Source organism: Rattus norvegicus, chromosome 14 (assembly GCF_036323735.1).
Source record: "Rattus norvegicus strain BN/NHsdMcwi chromosome 14, GRCr8, whole genome shotgun sequence".
NCBI lineage: Eukaryota > Metazoa > Chordata > Mammalia > Rodentia > Muridae > Rattus > Rattus norvegicus.
The window spans coordinates 44,832,715-44,850,856 of NC_086032.1; the positions used below are offsets into that span (position 1 = coordinate 44,832,715).

Here is an 18,142-nt window from a genome sequence, read left to right on the forward strand (position 1 = left end):
TTTATTTTTAATATTGGATTTTTAAAGTTTTATTTTTTAAAGTAATTGCTTTGTTGAGAACCACACACACAATTTCATCTGATTGTTGTTTACTTTACTGACGCTTTCTCTTGCTGCTATGCTAAAAGATAGCTCTGGGGAGGTGTGTATGGGAATTCTCAGATCAAAGAGGGGTGTGTGTGTGTGTGTGTGTGTGTGTGTGTGTGTGTGTGTGTAAAGTTATCTGGAGGTTCCCCTAGGTCTTGCTCACTCACCTGGGAATTTGTGAATGGCACTAGTGGTTGGCCATTTCCTGCTCCACCCACAAGAGGAAGGACTATTCCCTTTTACATGTACCCAGAGAACTTATTTTCTTCCTATTTTGATGCTGTGTCTGGAATTCTAGAAGGCAATAACTATTTTATTTACTTCTGTGTTCTTGGTGGAGTGTGTGATTAGGTGAATGGCTTGCTGACTGAGTTCTTCAGCTACTTCTGTATACTGGAGAGAAGGAAAAAAACCAAACGGGCATCTCTAGTAACATCTCTAGTAATGATCTAGAGATCGTTAGTAAACTAGCTGAATCTCTCACCTGCAAACTAGTAAAGATCTTAGAAGTTACTGTCATCAAATGACTACTGGGCACTGAATGCTTTATTTTGATGGACTTTGAGAAAGCTAACCAAGATGCTGGTGATGTCCTGGAATTAAGTCCATGGTCTTTACTTCTCAGCTTTTCACCTATAAATGTGGAATAATAATAGTACCAAACTCCTGAGGCTGTGGTGTAGATGCCATGGCTTTGTGTCTAGAAAGCTCCTGGAGTAGTTCTAGTGCACCTTCTGCAACTGGTCAATTTGAATAATTACTGGTAAGTGACATCTTCCACATCTGGCCAATCTCAGTGGTGAAAAGTCAGTAGCACTCAATTTAAGTAGCTCATCTTTTATTCATACAAATGATACATACACAAGACTGTATATTGTTTGAACACTGAAATAATTGTCTAGTGTAACAACTCTGTAACAAAATTTTAACTAAATGTAACATTTACGAAAATATAAATCTCTGATTGGGAAGTTCATCCCAACAATACAAAGTTTACATAAAAACATTCAATACGAGCTATCAGTTGCAAACATGTTAGGAAAAAAAAAACATTCAAGTCACTTGTTACAACTCTAGTGGTTTTTACACAGAACACTCACACACTACGTGTAATTCACCTAGGCATTTAATTCTTAGAAATGTATGGCATGGATGTTCAGTTGATAATGACAGGAATAAGAATGTGTTGACTAAAGAGCTAAAAGTATGGACTCCAGATCATGTGTATATAGATCTTAACCCTCCAAGGGCTCTCACCTACAGGCTGGTGGCTAAACTAGGAGGAACACACTGAAAAAAGGTGTTTCACCATGGAGAAGGTTGTTGATATCTGAACAACACCTTCGAATGCTTACATGTTAAATCCTTTCACCAGTGGAACACAACTGGATTCTCTACGAGTTTAGATAATTTTCCTTTTCCCAATGTATCAGCAATCAAGATGGCACTGTGTAATGTTTTTCTCTTATTACTCCCTGGCATCCCCGTCAGGTTTACAGGCTCTAGCAGAACCTGTCATCTTCTTCATTTTGCAGTCCACAAAAGCAATACACTTGGTGAGGCTAGAGGTCAGGCTATAGGTGTGTGCCGAGTCCCAAGCAGAGCCAGGATGAAAATAAGCTGGTTCTTTGTTCAAGGTTCTGATTTAAGTACGTTTCACTTTGAGAGAAAAATCAAACCAATCACGACCACCTGATCCCCTTGGGAGGTCTTCCAGGACATGCCAAGTGAAGGACTCGGAAGGAAGAAATTCACCTTCACCTTCTGAGATGTATTTTCCTTCAAATTGGTGAAGTCATTTATTTTTTAAATATGCCATTTCATAGTTTCAACTTTGAAATTGGTAAGACTGGGAAAGTCCTCAGTCTGGGAGCGTAAGAGATGAAGAAGTGTACACATGGTGTGTGGAAGTAAGAAAGTGATCACAAACAGGGATCATAGGAACCTTTGGACCCTTAAGATATATGGAATATTTTAGCACGGAGACAGGCATATTCAGTTTGTCCCAGAGTATTTGGTCTTTATCTGCATTTTACACAGGAGAGAGGCATAACGAGAATAAGGCAATATCACCAGTGTTTCAGAGACGGCGTGTTTAAAAAGTTTGCTTTCTATTAAGATACTGCAGGGGTCTGGGAAACATTAGGCTCCCTAACAACTAACTGAAGAGTATGGACTCTTGTTAGTACAATGAAGGGAATAAACAGATGTTTTGATCAAACTTGTAATGCCCTTTCCATAATTCTTTATACTCAGCACAAATAATGCAACTCAAGAAAATGTGTGAAAAGATTGTGGTTTCTTAGTAAGTCAGGTTCTTTTGCAACCCATGAAAGAAACAGTTTAAAAATTATATATCCCATTGCACAGAAACCCTTGCATGCAGTCATTGTGAATGTGTTTTAATGAAGACTGACTCTCCACGGTCAGTAGCCCTGTGATAGTGGTAGTTAGTTCATGTCCCAGTCTGTTGACCATCTCACACGTTTTGTGTGCTGTCCTGGGAAACTGAAACACATCTGGACATCTTTCTTACACAATTTTGCACCATTAGACCTCTTGTGTTTACACAGTTGTCAAGATCGAGAAACGTAAAGAGATATTAAGGCTGCATTTTGCTGTCATACCCCCCACTCAGAGTCAAACAGTTCTCTGCCATCATGATTTCAACTGGCTTCTGTAGAACTAATTCTAGTCCAACTGGTCTACCTATAACTCTAGCTTCTCTCATCTGAATCAATGTGGTGAGTTGTGCTGATTCTTGTTATACAGCAAATTTAAGAAATTTTATTCTCTCTCTTCTAGGGGAAATGGCCATTTCACCATCCTTTCTGGGAGTTCTCTATTTTACAAATACATTTGGACAAAAAGATGGCACCCAAGTTGAGTCTTATAGTTCTGTTTCCTTTCATGAGGATATTAGTAAACTAGGAATTCCAGCATCTTTCTGGCTTTTAAGAAACATACAGCTCATCATTTGTGTGCAGAAGATGCACTTTGCTTCCTTCGGCTATACATGGATTATGTACTTCAGCTGAGTAGGATAAATATCGTGTCAGTTATCTGATGTGTAGCTGTGGCTCCTAGATTCTAGGGCAGCACACACTCTGTCATAACAAGAGTTGTGTTTCTTGGAGGGTGTTGCCTCATTGGATTCAGAGGAGTCACTCACGGTAATGGGGCTGTCTCTTGCAAAGACCTCAGTGGACTCTCGCCATAAGCAATCTACAGACACTTTAAAGGAGTAACTGTTCGACTTTGGCCTGGATGTCTGCGTTGCATTGCTGAAAATCTGTCTGCTATTCGATGTGGCAATTTTGATCTTCAGGGCAGCATCTACCCTATCCACAACTGTGTATATCCCTATACTCCCATCATCAAAGCCAACGATGATGTTCAGGTGTCTCTGAGAAAGAGCCAGAAAAGTTGGTGTTTTATATAGTGAGCAAGCACCGATGTTTTTGCCATCAGCTAGTCTCATCACAATTAAGCTAGATACTGTATCGTTTTCCTCCTCCTCCTCCCCATTCTGGAAACAAATGTACACCAGGTAGCGACCATCTCGAGAGAGCCTCTGCCTCCAGATGACTCCAGAGGCATGAACCACCCGTAGTTTTCCACTGTGTAAATCCAGCACATTAATATTTTCATCTCCCCGGGATATAATGCCTAGCTTCCCATTGGGAGAAATTTCAAAATCCTCCAGGTTTTTCAGGAAGTTGCTTGGAAGCTGCACGCGGCGACAGATCACTTCATCAGTTAGGCTCCAGAGGTTCACGGTCTCAGCTGACGTGATGAACACGATGATGTCAGGGCAGTCGGGGATCAACTTAAAATTCACGATGGTGATCCCATCTTCACAACAGAATTTCTTAGTGATACTGCCTGTCCAAAGGCTGACGGCCAGCACTTTGCTTTTCGTCATTCCTACCACGAAGGTGTTTGCAGAGGTAATGAAAGCATTTTGCAAAGTGGTTAAGATGTTACAGACCCTGTGTCCTGTGGCCAACCTCCAAACCCTGGAGGCATTTTCCTCACAAAGAGAGACCACAAACTGGTCATTATGGGTGATCAGCAGCTGAGATATCCTCTGCCCATTAATTCGGAAGAGGTTTTCCCCACTGCTGGTGTGCCAGACGTACTGGCTACTTTTGTCGTCTGAAGTCACCATTATGTCCCCAGCGGATGTCAACACACAGTGTTCGACTATTCCTTCATGCTTAAAAACCGCTTCAATGAACCCACTGCTGAAGTTCCATTTATGAACACAGTCAGAGCCATCGAGAGAGTAAATGATTTCCCCCCTGGCAGGCAACACCAGACTCTGGATGGGTTTCCCAGTTTTATCGATATTGGACATAGCTGTGATTATATCTATATCCCAAATGGAAAGAACGCCACTGGTTGATAAAGACAGTAGCATATTGTGGTGACTAGATTTTACCAGCTTAACGATGGTACCTGAGATTTCCTTCAAGCTTGCCATGCACTGTCCTGTGTCCCGCCTCCAGAAGAATACTGCTGGGGTGTTCTCCATGGTTGCAATGATACAGTCTCCATTTTTGGATAGCACGGCAGATATAAATCGTTCATTGTGCCTGGCTCGGAATTTTTCAGCTACCTTCCACATGCCAGTGTCTAAGAGCTCAATGCTGAGAGCTTTACAGATCAGAATCGCACTTTGGTCCTCTGAAAGCTCAATGCTCACCACTTCGCTGTCTTCCTTCCGACAGTCAAAGTCTTCAGTCAGCTGGGGGCTGGATATGTCCTCTGTATTCCAAACGGAGAGGCTTCCCTCACTGTCAATCATGACCATCTCTTGAGCTGTGTCCAAGATGAGAAGAAACTTTACAAAACCACCTGAAAATTCTGATGTCACTGTACATATTTTTTCTCCACTCCCTAAGTGGAAAATGGTGGTATTGTTAAGGTACTGGCCACAGAAAGCATACACCCCATCTAGGGAGCATTGGACGCATGTCACCTCATACCAGCAGTGGAACTGGTAAAGGGGCCATCCATAGAGCAAATCAATGACAGTGACATCTTTGCTGGCCTCTAGCCATGCAAGGGCATGGTTGATGGAGAGTGTAAATCCATTGATGTAGGTGGGGCTGCTTCCATGCTTGGTCCCTTTGATTTCCACCTCAGACAGGAGACAGGAATTGACATTGTCATAAATCAGCAAGGTGTTGTTTGTTGTAGCAACCACAAGGTACTTCTCATCACTGGTGAGCTTCATGCCTAGGATAACAGACTGGGCTGTAGTGATTTGCCGGAGTAGCTGGCGAGTTTCTACATCCCAGGTGCTGATGGAACCGTTTTCTAGAGCTGTGAGAACAGTGCTTGGGTTACAGGTAGGGAGGATCTCTGTGACATGTAGGTGGCTGGATGCTAAGGGGAGACGCTCAGGGCTGTATGTCACGTCCATGGACGAATGGAGAGGAACAATGGAGCAGTATTTGGGTCCATCTTTGTCACATTCTAAAAGAAGGTGCCTAAGTTTGGGCAGGGAACTCACAACAGGCAGCAGCCGTTGCTGAAGCTCTGCTGAAAGGGAGCCTGGAAATGTAATGACCTTGTTTCTGATGCCACGGAGTGTGCTGGCCAGGAACTTCAGCTCCTTTTCCTGTGAGTAGTTGTAAGCCAGTTCTATGTCTGCAAGCACTTTGTCAAACTGGCCAATTTTGATCATGGTGTAAAGCCAGCTGAAGTTCATGATGATTCCATAAAGTAGGTCATCGGTTTTCCCACACCTGGTCAGGTGATACAAGAGCTCAGACATTTTCCGGTGATTGACAAAAAAGATGTCAGGCTCTAGTGGGTTACACTGGAAAACCCAGGGTTGGTCAGGGGCCTGCCTGTCAAAGGATGCTTGCTCTATGAAGTGCTTTTCTTCCTCAAGCAGACTTCTGTTCTCTAAGTCGAGGCAGCCATTCAAGTAGGGGTCTTCCAGGCAGAAAGCTTTCCTCCTGCCTCCTGACCACACCCCTAGAAAGTAATCTGCCAGGATTGTGTGCATCTCACGGAGGTTGCTGTCTTCTTGTAGATACAGCTTCTGAGCTATGAGCTGCAGGTGTCTGTTGGCCCAGACTAAGAGTGTGACATTCTTCACGTGCCTTTCTATTAAGTAGCCATTGAGACCCTCCTTGAGCCTTGCAATATACAGGTAAGGTACTCTCAGGGGATTGCTAGGTCTGGTGTTCTCAATGAGTTCATTCATAACACTGTTATCCAGAGCTAACACATCCTCCAGTTCCATTTCACTCAAACCCATTTTGGCCATGGTGATGTAACCCAGAGCCCTGGAGACCAGTTTCTGACCACACTTCTTCTCTAAGGACCAGAATAACTGCTCTATACTTTCATGGACAGTCACACAGAGGGAGGATTCATTGACGTCTTTGTGGGATCTCCAGTGTCTCACCTCTCTGAAAGTTAGGTTCACAAACATAGGCAGCGTGCACTTGGAGAATGCATTATTCACATAAATCTGCTGGCCTGACGTGACCTTCCTTTTGACCCTCAGCAACTGGTGTTTGAGGACCTGACTGCACATCTTTCTGTCCCGGGGAATCAGCTCAATGTAGTTGTCTTCTTCATGGATAAGGCACCTTAGTTTCTGCAGGATCCCATGTTTGTTAGGCAGTGTGGAGAGGATGATCCGAACAAACCGGGGAAGATGAGCAGGTAGCCACCAGAGCTTCCTAGCCTCATCAGTCTCTGAGAGCTGCTCTAGGGCATCGAATATTATCACCAGAGGTCTTTGAAGCGAAGACTCATTCAACAGGTTTATAAATAAGTCTCGAAGGTCGTGGATCTTCTTAGGAAAGCTTTGAACCAGACACCGGTAGTTGACTGCCAGTTGTTCACAGACACTGAGAAGAAGTGTCCTCAGATCAATACTCATGTCTGTTGTTCCTAGAAATCTCACAATGACAACTGGGTCAGAGTCTGGCCCTGTGTCTTCATGTAGCCAGCCATAAGCCTAAAACATACAAGCAGAGTTTAGAACATCGCTGTGCTGTGCCTTTCCGCAACTATGATCAACGAACTTCCCCTCAAGAGCTCAGCCTAACACCATCCTTGCAGATAAAAAGCCCTGATCCAATAAATGCACAAGCTGCCTGGGAAGGTGAAAGTGTTGCTACAAAACTCATGAACATATCTGTAGGTGGGACTCACAGGCAGCAATAGTACTTCTTAACCGTATTTGTTTGCGTTCTAAAAACAGACTTCAATTACCATAAACCTAGGTCCATTGTCTGATTTTCTTTTCATCTAAATCCCTAACTTTTGGTAGTTGTTAGCACACAGTATATAATTAGTGTCTCTTTAATAGCTAACTTAAGTAATAATTTATAAATTGCATAGAGTAAATGTTTTCATTAACTGAGAACATAAAGTTCCATATGTGGATGGCCAATTTTCAATTAATTAGAATATAACAAAATATTCACCACCAGTATTATATTGAATAGAATTTTTTGTAACCCAGTTGTATTTTTGTGATTCTACAGGGTCATCATTGTGATAATTATTTCCATCATAAAAATCTCTATAATTTGAGATGAGAGATAGCTCTCAGTTAAGAGTGACTACTCTTGGGGTTGGGGATTTAGCTCAGTGGTAGAGCACTTGCCTAGCAAGCACAAGGCCCTGGGTTCGGTCCCCAGCTCCGAAAAAAAGAAAAGAAAAAAAAAGAGTGACTACTCTCAGTTTGTAGCACCCACATCAGTTGGCTCACAGCTGTCTGTCACAGCTCCAGGAGACTGATATTCCTTTGCCCTCTAAGGATATTTGCACTCAAGTTCTCATACCCATACACAGCACACACAATTAAGGATAAAAATAAATCATTACAAAGCTACATAATTCTGGTTGTAAGAGGTTAGTTAATTGCTGTGCTTTCAAATAGTCCACTGTGTAGGCATGTGGCCATCATTTAATATGATCGCTCTGAAGGACACATGGCTTGAGAGTGATACTTAATAAGAGAGGAAAGCAGAGCTTCCAGGGACTAAGCCACTACCTAAAGACTATACATGGACTGACCCTGGACTCTGACCTCATAGGTAGCAGTGAATATCCTAGTAAGAGCACCAGTGGAAGGGGAAGCCCTGGGTCCTGCTAAGACTGAATCCCCAGTGAACTAGATTGTTGGGGGGGGTGGTAATGGGGGAAGGATGGGGAGGGGAACACCCATAAAGAAGGGGAGGGGGGAGGGGGATGTTTGCCCGGAAACCGGGAAAGGGAATAACACTCGAAATGTATATAAGAAATACTCAAGTTAAAAAAAAATAAGAGAGGAAAGCGAAGCTCAGGCTAGATCACTAAATAGCTTCAAGCTAAACAGTCATTAGAAACAAAACTGAAGTAGAGCCATATCTCACTTTCATTCTATATGCCCTTCCCTTCTCCTCCTTCCCTTTTTCCCTTTCCCTTCTCCCTTCCCTCTCTGTTTCTTCCCTTCCTTGATAAGGGAATAAGGCATACATGGATCAGCAAAATTCACTATATATATTTTTTTTTTTGTGGTCGAAGAGTGAAAGTTGAGAAGGAATATGATCAAAGTGCAAAAGAGCCCCATGGAGTACTGTAGGGAGATTAGAGCCTTTCAGCTGCTCTCTTACGAAGAATGCTCTTCAGAAAATAAGAGAATAGCCCACAAATTCTATTATTTACTATATGTAGATCTTTTTCTATAAATTACAAAGCTAGGATCTTTGAGGTAGTTCAGAGTAAAGAAAAAGAAAGTAAGATTCAAGGTCTATGGATATGAGTGGGATAAATGGCATAGCACCAGTTTTCTGCTACTTAGTTTTGATGTTGAAAGCTGCATTTAGGGACAATAGCAATGCCACGCGCTGACACTCCACTAGTGGCTGACCAGAACCCAAAACACAGTCTGTTTGGGCTGATATTGATGGCTCATATGCTGAGGCTGCTGTCTATGTTCTCTGTGGGGACAGCCCTATAGTTGTGAGCCAGACTCATCAGACAAGCATGAGATACCTATTGGAAACAAGGACAGTAGACAGTGAAACTTGTTGCTGACACATTCGCCAGTAGAGACAGACGGTGAGAAGGGGACAAAGAAGCAGGCAAGCAAAACCCTGGACTGTGTGTATTCAGATACACACAACTGAACCAGATCTCCAGAAGACAGCCTAGTCATCATTAAAGATCAGCTTTGTATGACTAGCATCCTGCAGAGTAGAGATGCTTCTCTGTATGCACACATTAGCCTGTATCATGCAGTCTGTGACCTGGCATGTGCATGGAGACATACCACATGGATCTTCTGCTCCATCAGTTCAACAATATTTGTTTCTTGTAGGAGGAAGGGAAGCCCTATCAAACTTCTTACACATTCCTCACTCTGTCATCAGTTTGCTTGTGAGAAATAATCCTGCAGTTTGAAGATTCAACCAGAGTTTAAAGTTTCTCTCCTTCTCTCTACCTTCCCCTCTATTCTGATAGAACATGGTGCCTGAAGTCAGCTTTCTTCTTGTCTTGTGCTTAATTAACTAAAGAAGCGGTTCATCTTCTAACACAAGCACAGGAAGCAGCTGAACATGATGAACTAAAACATGGCCAATTAGGTTAAGAATTATTTATATACCTGATTCTCATCTGTAAATTTGCTCTGGTACCAAATTCCCACAAGAGATGCAATGACGCCAACCCTGCTTTTGTACTCAGGGCAGCCAATTTGATATTGTCCAGCACATGACAGATGACAGGACTATTCAGAGAGTTAGAGAAGGCTCTGCTAGACAGTACACAGAGGAACAACATAACAGTTCTAAGTGATCATCAGACTAGTAGAAGCTGCTCTACTTTAACGCCAGTGTAAAGGAAATTAAAATGGTTCAGTACAGTTTAGGCTGACAGGCAAGATAGTAGATATTACATTTTAAAAATGAGGTCACAGAGTTGTTATCCTAGCCTGGTTCTGAGGGCCAAAGAGTACCTGGGTATTTCCCATGAACCCAATGTGAAGCTTCAAGAAGAGGGAGATGGTAAGGCTTGGTGCTTTCCTTGTCCTTGGAACTTGCTGGGCTGAGGAGATGATCTTACCCCAAAGACTCTAGAAGTTTGTTAATGGACGTCTAAGAAGTGATAAAGCAATGAGCAAGAAAAAAAATGCAATGCCCTGCATTTAGGTAGCTGTGGTGAGATGCGATCAGTGGGTCAAGGCTTGGGGGTACAGGAGGAGAAGAAACTTCTGGAAATGATGGGGAGGGCTCAGAAGGGATGGTGGACAGCTTTTAGTGTTTCCTAAAAGTTTGGTGCTCACTCACAGCAGCTTGGGTCATTTCCAGTATGATTTACCTTCCTAGAACCACCACACTACAACTCAGTAGGGATTATAATGTGGGGTTAGGAAACGAGGGAGGAGAAATGCTATGTCAATAAAGGCATTCATGTTCTCATATCCACAGTGGGATGCTTGACTGTGGTAGGCCTCAGATGAAGGAGAAAAATATAGACAAAAGTGTTATCACCGTAGACAGGACATGCTTGTTGTTGTACTGAAACTGATTTATTGACTAGAGAAACTGACTAGACGACTTTTTGCTTGACAGGGATGAGACGGGTTTACAAGAATTGGGTCCCCCTTTCATCCTAAGGAGGTGGATGGGTGGAGATAAGGAGTCACAATAGAAAGTGGTTTTATAGTCATGTCCCATGTATACTGTTCTCACAGCACATCTGTTATGCCAACAGAAAGAAACACAGAAGCAGCCATCCCAGAAAGTCTAGTTATAATTCAGATAGCAAGCACAGAAAATGAAAATTGAATTTGAACAAGTTATTATTTTCCCCAAAGGGTCACAAATATTTCTACAGAGAATGGAAAGTGTAGATTTATTTATTTATTTATTTATTTATTTATTTATTTATTTATTTATTTATTTATTTTTACCTTTTTTGCTACTTCAGCTAGCAGTAGAGTCTTCCCAGTGCATGGTCCCCCATACACAATGAGAGGATTGATATGCCCGGTTTTGCTTGGAAGGATGTATTTATGCAAGATGTTTAGCGATTCACATTTGTATTCATAGAAGGAGGCGTATGTTTTACATAGTGAAGAGTGCTGCAGGATTTCATCATACAGCGTATCAGTCTCTGTGTCAAAGTTCTGCTGGACTGTCGCCTGAATTATATCAATCATGTCTTCATAAAATTGCTTACCAAGTCCTTCTATGTAATGGTTCTCTATCTCTTGGGAATAGCCCAGTTTCATGTCACAGTGAGTGACAGACGTGTACACTCTCAGATTAGAGGATGCGACGATGGTAGGAATGAATTCATCCCTGAGTTTTATCAGCTTCTCTTGAGCTTCTGGGTCACGGATGATTCTTGGGTCCGTTCCGGTTATGTCCATGTATTTTCCCATCTCTGGGATTTTCACGAAGCGTTCGATGTTAGCAATCTTCCTGATGTAGCATACACACTTCTTCAGGAATGCTGGAGTTTGCTTGCCCAGAGCAAAGTCAAACTCATCCTCGATAGCTGGAAGAAGATGAGACAGGGTTTATTGCCTTGAGTGAAGGAACCATGTGTCCAAATTCCCAATATATAGCTCTAAACCACTTTGAGGGAAGTTTTTTGGCTTATACTTTGTAGAGATGCAACTTGGGGGTCTTTTCTTAAGTTAGCATTGGTCTTTCCCTAAGCATGTAGGACCTAGAAGAATAGATTCTTTTTGTAAATTATTTTATTTCCCTCATCATGGAAAGGAAAAGTTGAAAACCAGATTGATAAGGCAAGCATGCAGGCTCCATGGTGATGAGTTTTAAGATGTAAGTTTAATTTCCCTCTCTAGCTAGCTTCAGAAGTTAGGAGCTTTTTCCTAAATAATGACCTTTTCTGGGACTCTTGTGATAATAGTTTTTCCCACAATGACAGCCATCAGTCAAGACTTTTGACTTTATAAAAATGGATAAGCGTATGGCTACAGGGTGTCTGTAGACTGCCGTGAGCTTGGTGCCTCTTACACAGTGTTTGAGCCAGCCACTGTGGTTAAGGGAGCAGGCCACTGTGCTTATATAACATTTGTTTGATTTCCTTTCACAGGAGATAGATAAGAGAAGTTGTGAGGAACTTAGACATCAGGGACTACAGAGGAAGAAGCTTCTGGCCCATCTGTCTTCCAGCCTCTGGGGAAAGTGCTGGTGAGCACTTTGGATCGGATACTGCATGCTGACATGATCGGGAAGAAAAGGGAAGGATCCACCTGTGCTGTCCACAGACAACGTATCACCGATTCCCAGAGATAGACACCACCACTTGGACTTTCAGAGAGAGGCTCACTGTAACTGTCTGGTATTATTGTCAAATCTGTGGAAGGAGGGTGCTAACTGGGAATTTCTGAGCGAAAGACGGGATGCAGATAAATCACAGTAGAAAAAAATCCATCTAGGCCTGACTTGGGGGAAGAAAGCAGGCTGTTCACAGAGTGCCACCAAGTTTAGTATTTTCAAAGGAAACTTAAAATAAGACTCAACTTCCTGATGGCTTGCATCTAGGAGTTACCAAATTGATTTATAGCTTTAAAAAAACTATTTAAAATGTGTGTATTCAGTGATTGAGGGTCAAGTGCTTTTGGGGTTTTTACACCTGATTTTTGTTCTGTAACTGTAAAAGCTTCATGATACTGATGCCACATTGGAACATGGTCGCCAGAGCACCCAGGACAGCGATCTGGAAGTGCAATTACTATTATATTTCATTAACAATTTTTTTATTGTGAACTTTAAAAAGAAATTCTATCCTTCAGGTCCTGGCTTTCCTACAGTTTCTGACAGATTTCCCTTGCCTATCTGTGGAAGGTTTCAAACTAGTTGGTAATGAGGAGTGTGCTTGCCTGGTTGTGCGTGTGTGTGTGTGTGTGTGTGTATGTGTGTGTGTGTGTGTGTGTGTGTGTGTGTGTGTTTGCTATTTTAATATAGTGTTAAGTCCTGGAACATCTTTCTACAGTTCCTACCCTCCTCCCTGGCTTCCCATGTCACACCTAAGGTCGTTACACAGCCATCTTTGTCCCTGTTGTCATCCTCCTCAAACCTGACTGTTTTGCTGTTCATGAAGTTCCCAGAATAAAGCCTTGTCTGTGTTGAGCTTTCTAAGAGAATGATTGATGGGTTAGGTTGCTGTGATTTTGGAGAACTGGAATGTTGCAGGTCCAGAGCTTTTAGCCCCATTAACAGCCACTTACTGCATACCTCGGCTTTGCCCAAACATCTTTTCAGCTATCAGGAAAGATCTCTTCTGGAACGTACATACAATCTCAGCCTGAGGGTCCCCTGATTTACAGTGGAAGAATGTTGTCAGGCAACATTTAATGCCTATAGCAGGGAATTCCCAGCTGTGCTGTAACCCACCTACTTGATGTTCCTATCAATGTATTTGAAAATGCCTCGATCTATTGCTTTCTTTTGTAACTATAAAAGCTTCAGGAAACTGCGACCATGTTATACATTTGAAGTAGCCAGAACCTGTGCTCCCAGGCTATGGCAATTTGTGTTTGGCTCCAGAATAAACCCCCATTTCCTTGGCTGAGAGATGTGGTTATATTTGACACCCTGTCTAGTCCCTCTGAGGGAATCTAACCAGTTGGTCCCACTGCCTGCAATCTCCGCCTTAGAGAGTAAAGGTACTGCTAACTCTGATTCTTTCCATCTTCCATTTAAAAAAATCACCTGTCTATACAAGATCCCCAGCCTCCCTCCTCAGCCACTACTTTTTTTTTTATAAATATGTTTTATTCAAGTTACAAATTATTTAATTTCTGAAATGATCTTGCTTATTTATTTCTTGGTAATCATGTCTCTGCCTCCATGAAATCAGTTTCCAGGAGAACAGAAACCTCCCATATCCATTACTATCTTCCCTGAGTTTGCCTCAGAGTTGACCAGGATAGGTCCCCACACATTTGCTAGGAGACAAAGAGGGACTGATGTGCTCCACTGAGACAGAATGGCGGAGCCTTGACTAGTATATCCAGCCACCTCTACTAACTTCTTCTAAAATCACATTTGCTAGATTAAGGAAAGGATTTCCCATTAGTTGACACTTGCCTTTCTGGGATGTAGAAGCATTTATCAATTCAAATGTGCACGGTACCAAATGGGATTAAATTTAAAGACTCCCAGGAGGGAAGCCATGCATGCTTCTAGTTTTTATCCATTTCTGAATGTTCTGAAAACACACGGAAATTACCTGAGAACAGGTACCTCTTAGCCTGGCTGAGCTTCATTTTCCCCTGTTCATGCAGCAGTTTGGTAGCAGCTTTAAATATTGTTTTGATTTCATCCGATATTTCTTGCCATGGCCTCTCATGTTCACCCGTGGCAGAAGGCTGTGTCTAGGAAAAGGTGAAAGTGGGGAGTTAATCTCAAAAATCATGAAGGACAAATCGGTATTTAAGAGCAAGATTGGTATATGCCAATGCTATGAAAGTCGGTGTCTCCAGTGCCACACTTCATCCTTTTTTCTCCAATAGTCCAGGAGTAAGAAATCATCCCCAGATTACAGGTGAATTTACCCTGGTTACATCAAGGCATGATGCAGGTTTGTTTCCTGGGCTTGGCTACAGTTGCTATTGGTTATTTATCTGCCAGGACTTTGATTCCCATTTCTCTTGGCAATGTTGGGACATGAGATGTAATAGAAGGTGGTCCCCAAAATGCCATCCTTGGAAGATATTAATGTCATTTTTATTGGGCCTTAGGTAGTTCTTGAGGGACTAGGTTCTTATGAAAAGGATCACCCCAGTCTTTGAAGCTCTCTGGTTTATTGTCTCACCATGAGATTTCTTCTGCATGAGTTCCTACTGTCATTTTCTTTTTCTTTCTTTTTTTTTTTTTTGGTTCTTTTTTTCGGAGCTGGGGATCGAACCCAGGGCCTTGTGCTTCCTGAGCTAAATCCCCAACCCCCCTACTGTCATAATATGGTCAAGAAGACTCTTATTAGGGCCTGAGGAGATGGAGGTGTCCGCCTTGGATTTTCAAAGTCCCAAACTGTGAGTTAAAGGAAATTCTTTCCTTAGAAAGCAGCCAGGCTATTTACCATAGAGTTCCCTCTTGCATTTTGATCTTAAATATCATGACAATATAATCTTTATAGTGTCCTCTGAAAAAGTGAGAGGGAAGCTAAAGAGGAGGCATTTCTGTGTCACCATATATCTTTGGATTTTGCTTCATTTTTTTATCATAATCATTTAAGAAAGAAAGTGGCAAAATTGTTTAACAGGAAGGAAATATTTATATAGTCTTGGAACATGTATAAAGTCTTATTCATGCCTTTATTTATTTAACATTGATTATGAATGATTTATACATAACTTTGAACATTTGGAGAATGATTTACATCTCCCTGGAGGGTCATAGAAATAAGTGGAGATAAAGAAAACAAACAATAAAATAGTCACATAGAAACAAGTGTCCCCAGACCACTGTATGAAATAGCTTTGTGGTTTCACCCTCTATCCTGTCTAAATTTACTCTTATATGCTTTGGGTTTACTCTAACAGCCCTATCCAAAAGAACATTATTGTTACAGATATGTTAAGTAATGGTAGTGTGTATGTAAGGAAATCAATGACTTTGACATGATTTCATCAGCACGAAGAGGATATCAGAAAGACAAACGTAAGAATGAAGACCGTGACTCATCTATCATCATTTTCTTCTTGAAGCTGTCTGGGTACCAGATACACCAAGGATGCTCTATAGGAAAGACAGATGGATATCAGTTTTTAAAAAACCCATCTAAACAGTTAAATGATCAACCAGAACCGTCTGCCCTTCTTTTCCCTTCACTAAGTTTTGAAAGACATATAATAGATATACTAAGGTCAGGAGAAACCTAAACCAATTTACCCTATGATTCTACACAAAGTACAAGTACACAAACTGTTGAGTGTTCAAGGAGAACTATCAAAAGTGTACTAAAATGTACAACAAAGAGTCCATAAAAATAGTGAAGCATGGTTTTTCAAAGGATACATAAAACAATGCACAAACAACACACACAAACAAAACTTTCATAAAATAAAACCTAACTGTTGGATTTGGAAATCAACAGAGTAGAAACTGCTGAAGAAAACATCAGTGAACTGGAGTAAAGACCTGAAGTACTTTTATGGAAGAGGAGAGCAAATTGATACCCTGGGGAAGAATGGAGATACGGAGACAGACCTAGACTGTCTAGTGGAAACTTGATTGAGGAACCAACAGGGAAATGTAAATGGCTTCAGTTTGCTTCCTGTTGCTGTTATAATCACCATGACCAAAGCAACTTAGGAGAGGAAAGGGCTGGATTGGTTTATAGGTCCAGGTTACAAACTGTTATCGAGGGAAGTTAAGATGAATCTCAAGCAGGAACTGAGGAATGCTGCTCATTGACTTGTTCCCTGGCTTATGCTCAGCTTGCTTTCTTATATGTCCAGGGATCACTTGCCTTGGATGGTACTGCACACAGTGTGCTGGGGCCTCCAGCATCAATTAAAACAATGCTGCACAGACATGCACAAAGGACAATCTGATGGAGGCCTTTATTTCATTGAGTTTCCTTCTTTCAAGTGTCATTGGGTTAAGCCAGGTTGACAATAAGAACTAACCAGGACAGGAGGTAGTAGAAAATACATTGGTAAAATAATGGTGGAATGATTTTGAGAATTAATAGGATATGTGAATTTATACATTACAGGCATATAATCTGATCGGCATATGCCAACCAGAGCTAATGAAATCATAATGTCTTCGGATCCCCTGAGAGCGTTTGCAACTGATCACTCTCATAGTGTAATTTACAGTCTACTCCAGACAGAAGGAAAATCACCTTAGAGCGAAAGGCAGAGAAGACAAACTTACTGAGTTCTTGTTGGTTCTTGGCACCTCTAGTCTGGGTCTGAGGTAATAGGCTGCTGGCACCGAGTTCTCGTCCCGACAGTACCAATCTTCCAGTAACTTGGTCTCCAGTTTTGCCTCTACAGCAGCATCCAGAATCATTTCAAACTCTGAAGCTTCAACTTGCCCCGGTATTCGAATGTTCCCGTACTTCTCACCTAGGAGCCCCTGTGTGTCAGCCAGACAGTTTACACCTACAGCACGCTGACACCCAGCGAATGTCAGTAAACAGTAAGACACATTGTTAAGTCCGTTCTTTCTAATCACCGCAGTGCATATTGGATTTCATAAGTAAAATTAAACCAGCTATAATTATAAGAAGTTACTCAATATACTGAGAAATTAGTTTACATATTCTGTCAGACATGACAAGTTCAAAAGGTTTATAGCAAATTCTTTGAGGTTTATATAGCAAAACAAGAGCTGTTTTATTCTGAGATTTGTTTCTGGCTACGAAAAATGCTGAACCTTAAAAAATTCTAAACATGCAAACCCTCCAACACAGGAGTTGCACTACTCAGAATGATGGTGTGACCTTCAGCCCTGGATCCCCACAGCCAGGGAGGACACAAGGCGGTGTGGCTGGGCACAGCACTAGTACTAGCCCCACTGAAATGATTCAGGTATGTACACTGAAAACCAGCCCCTATTAAATTGGCAAAAAGCTCCACAGGAATCCAAGCAAACAAAACAATACCAAAAATAAACAAAAAACCTCCCAAATCCCCAAAACAACCCCCCCAAATCATAGTGTTCTATGAAGGCAAAGCAATAATAACCACATGGTGCAAATCAAATGGACAGGAAAAATTTCCCTGAGCTCTAAGACTTGCCCACAAGACTAGAGAGTGGTCCATCACAGTGTATACTGTCATCCAGAATACTTCTTAAAATGTAGATTCCTAAGTCCCTACTGAAACTTAAAACATCACAGGGGAACATGGGAGAAAGACCAGGAATTTGCATATTATTATTGTTATTATTATAGCAAAGCTAGAGTTTATTAAGAGGAGACTAATGTAAATTTAAATTTAAGCACAGGCAGTAGGACACACACACACACACACGCAGGCACACACACACAGACACAGAGAGAGAGAGAGAGAGAGAGAGAGAGAGAGAGAGAGAGAGAGAGA

The 18,142-nt window shown here is 41.8% G+C and overlaps 1 protein-coding gene across 3 annotated transcripts in view; it reads right to left on the reverse strand.

The window, feature by feature from the left end:
- Positions 1-908: 908 nt before the first annotated feature.
- The window catches only part of Nwd2 (NACHT and WD repeat domain containing 2), a 191,340-nt gene continuing 174,106 nt past the window's right edge, over positions 909-18,142 (reverse strand). For all 3 annotated transcript variants that reach the window (XM_039092752.2, XM_063273828.1, XM_039092753.2), the window contains 4 exons: positions 16,971-17,174; positions 14,317-14,461; positions 11,021-11,610; positions 909-7,075 (listed from right to left, as the gene is read on the reverse strand). In XM_039092752.2, the coding sequence (XP_038948680.1) occupies positions 3,143-7,075; positions 11,021-11,610; positions 14,317-14,461; positions 16,971-17,174 (4,872 nt within the window). In that variant the 3' untranslated portion in view covers positions 909-3,142. The remainder of the gene's footprint in view (positions 7,076-11,020; positions 11,611-14,316; positions 14,462-16,970; positions 17,175-18,142) is intronic.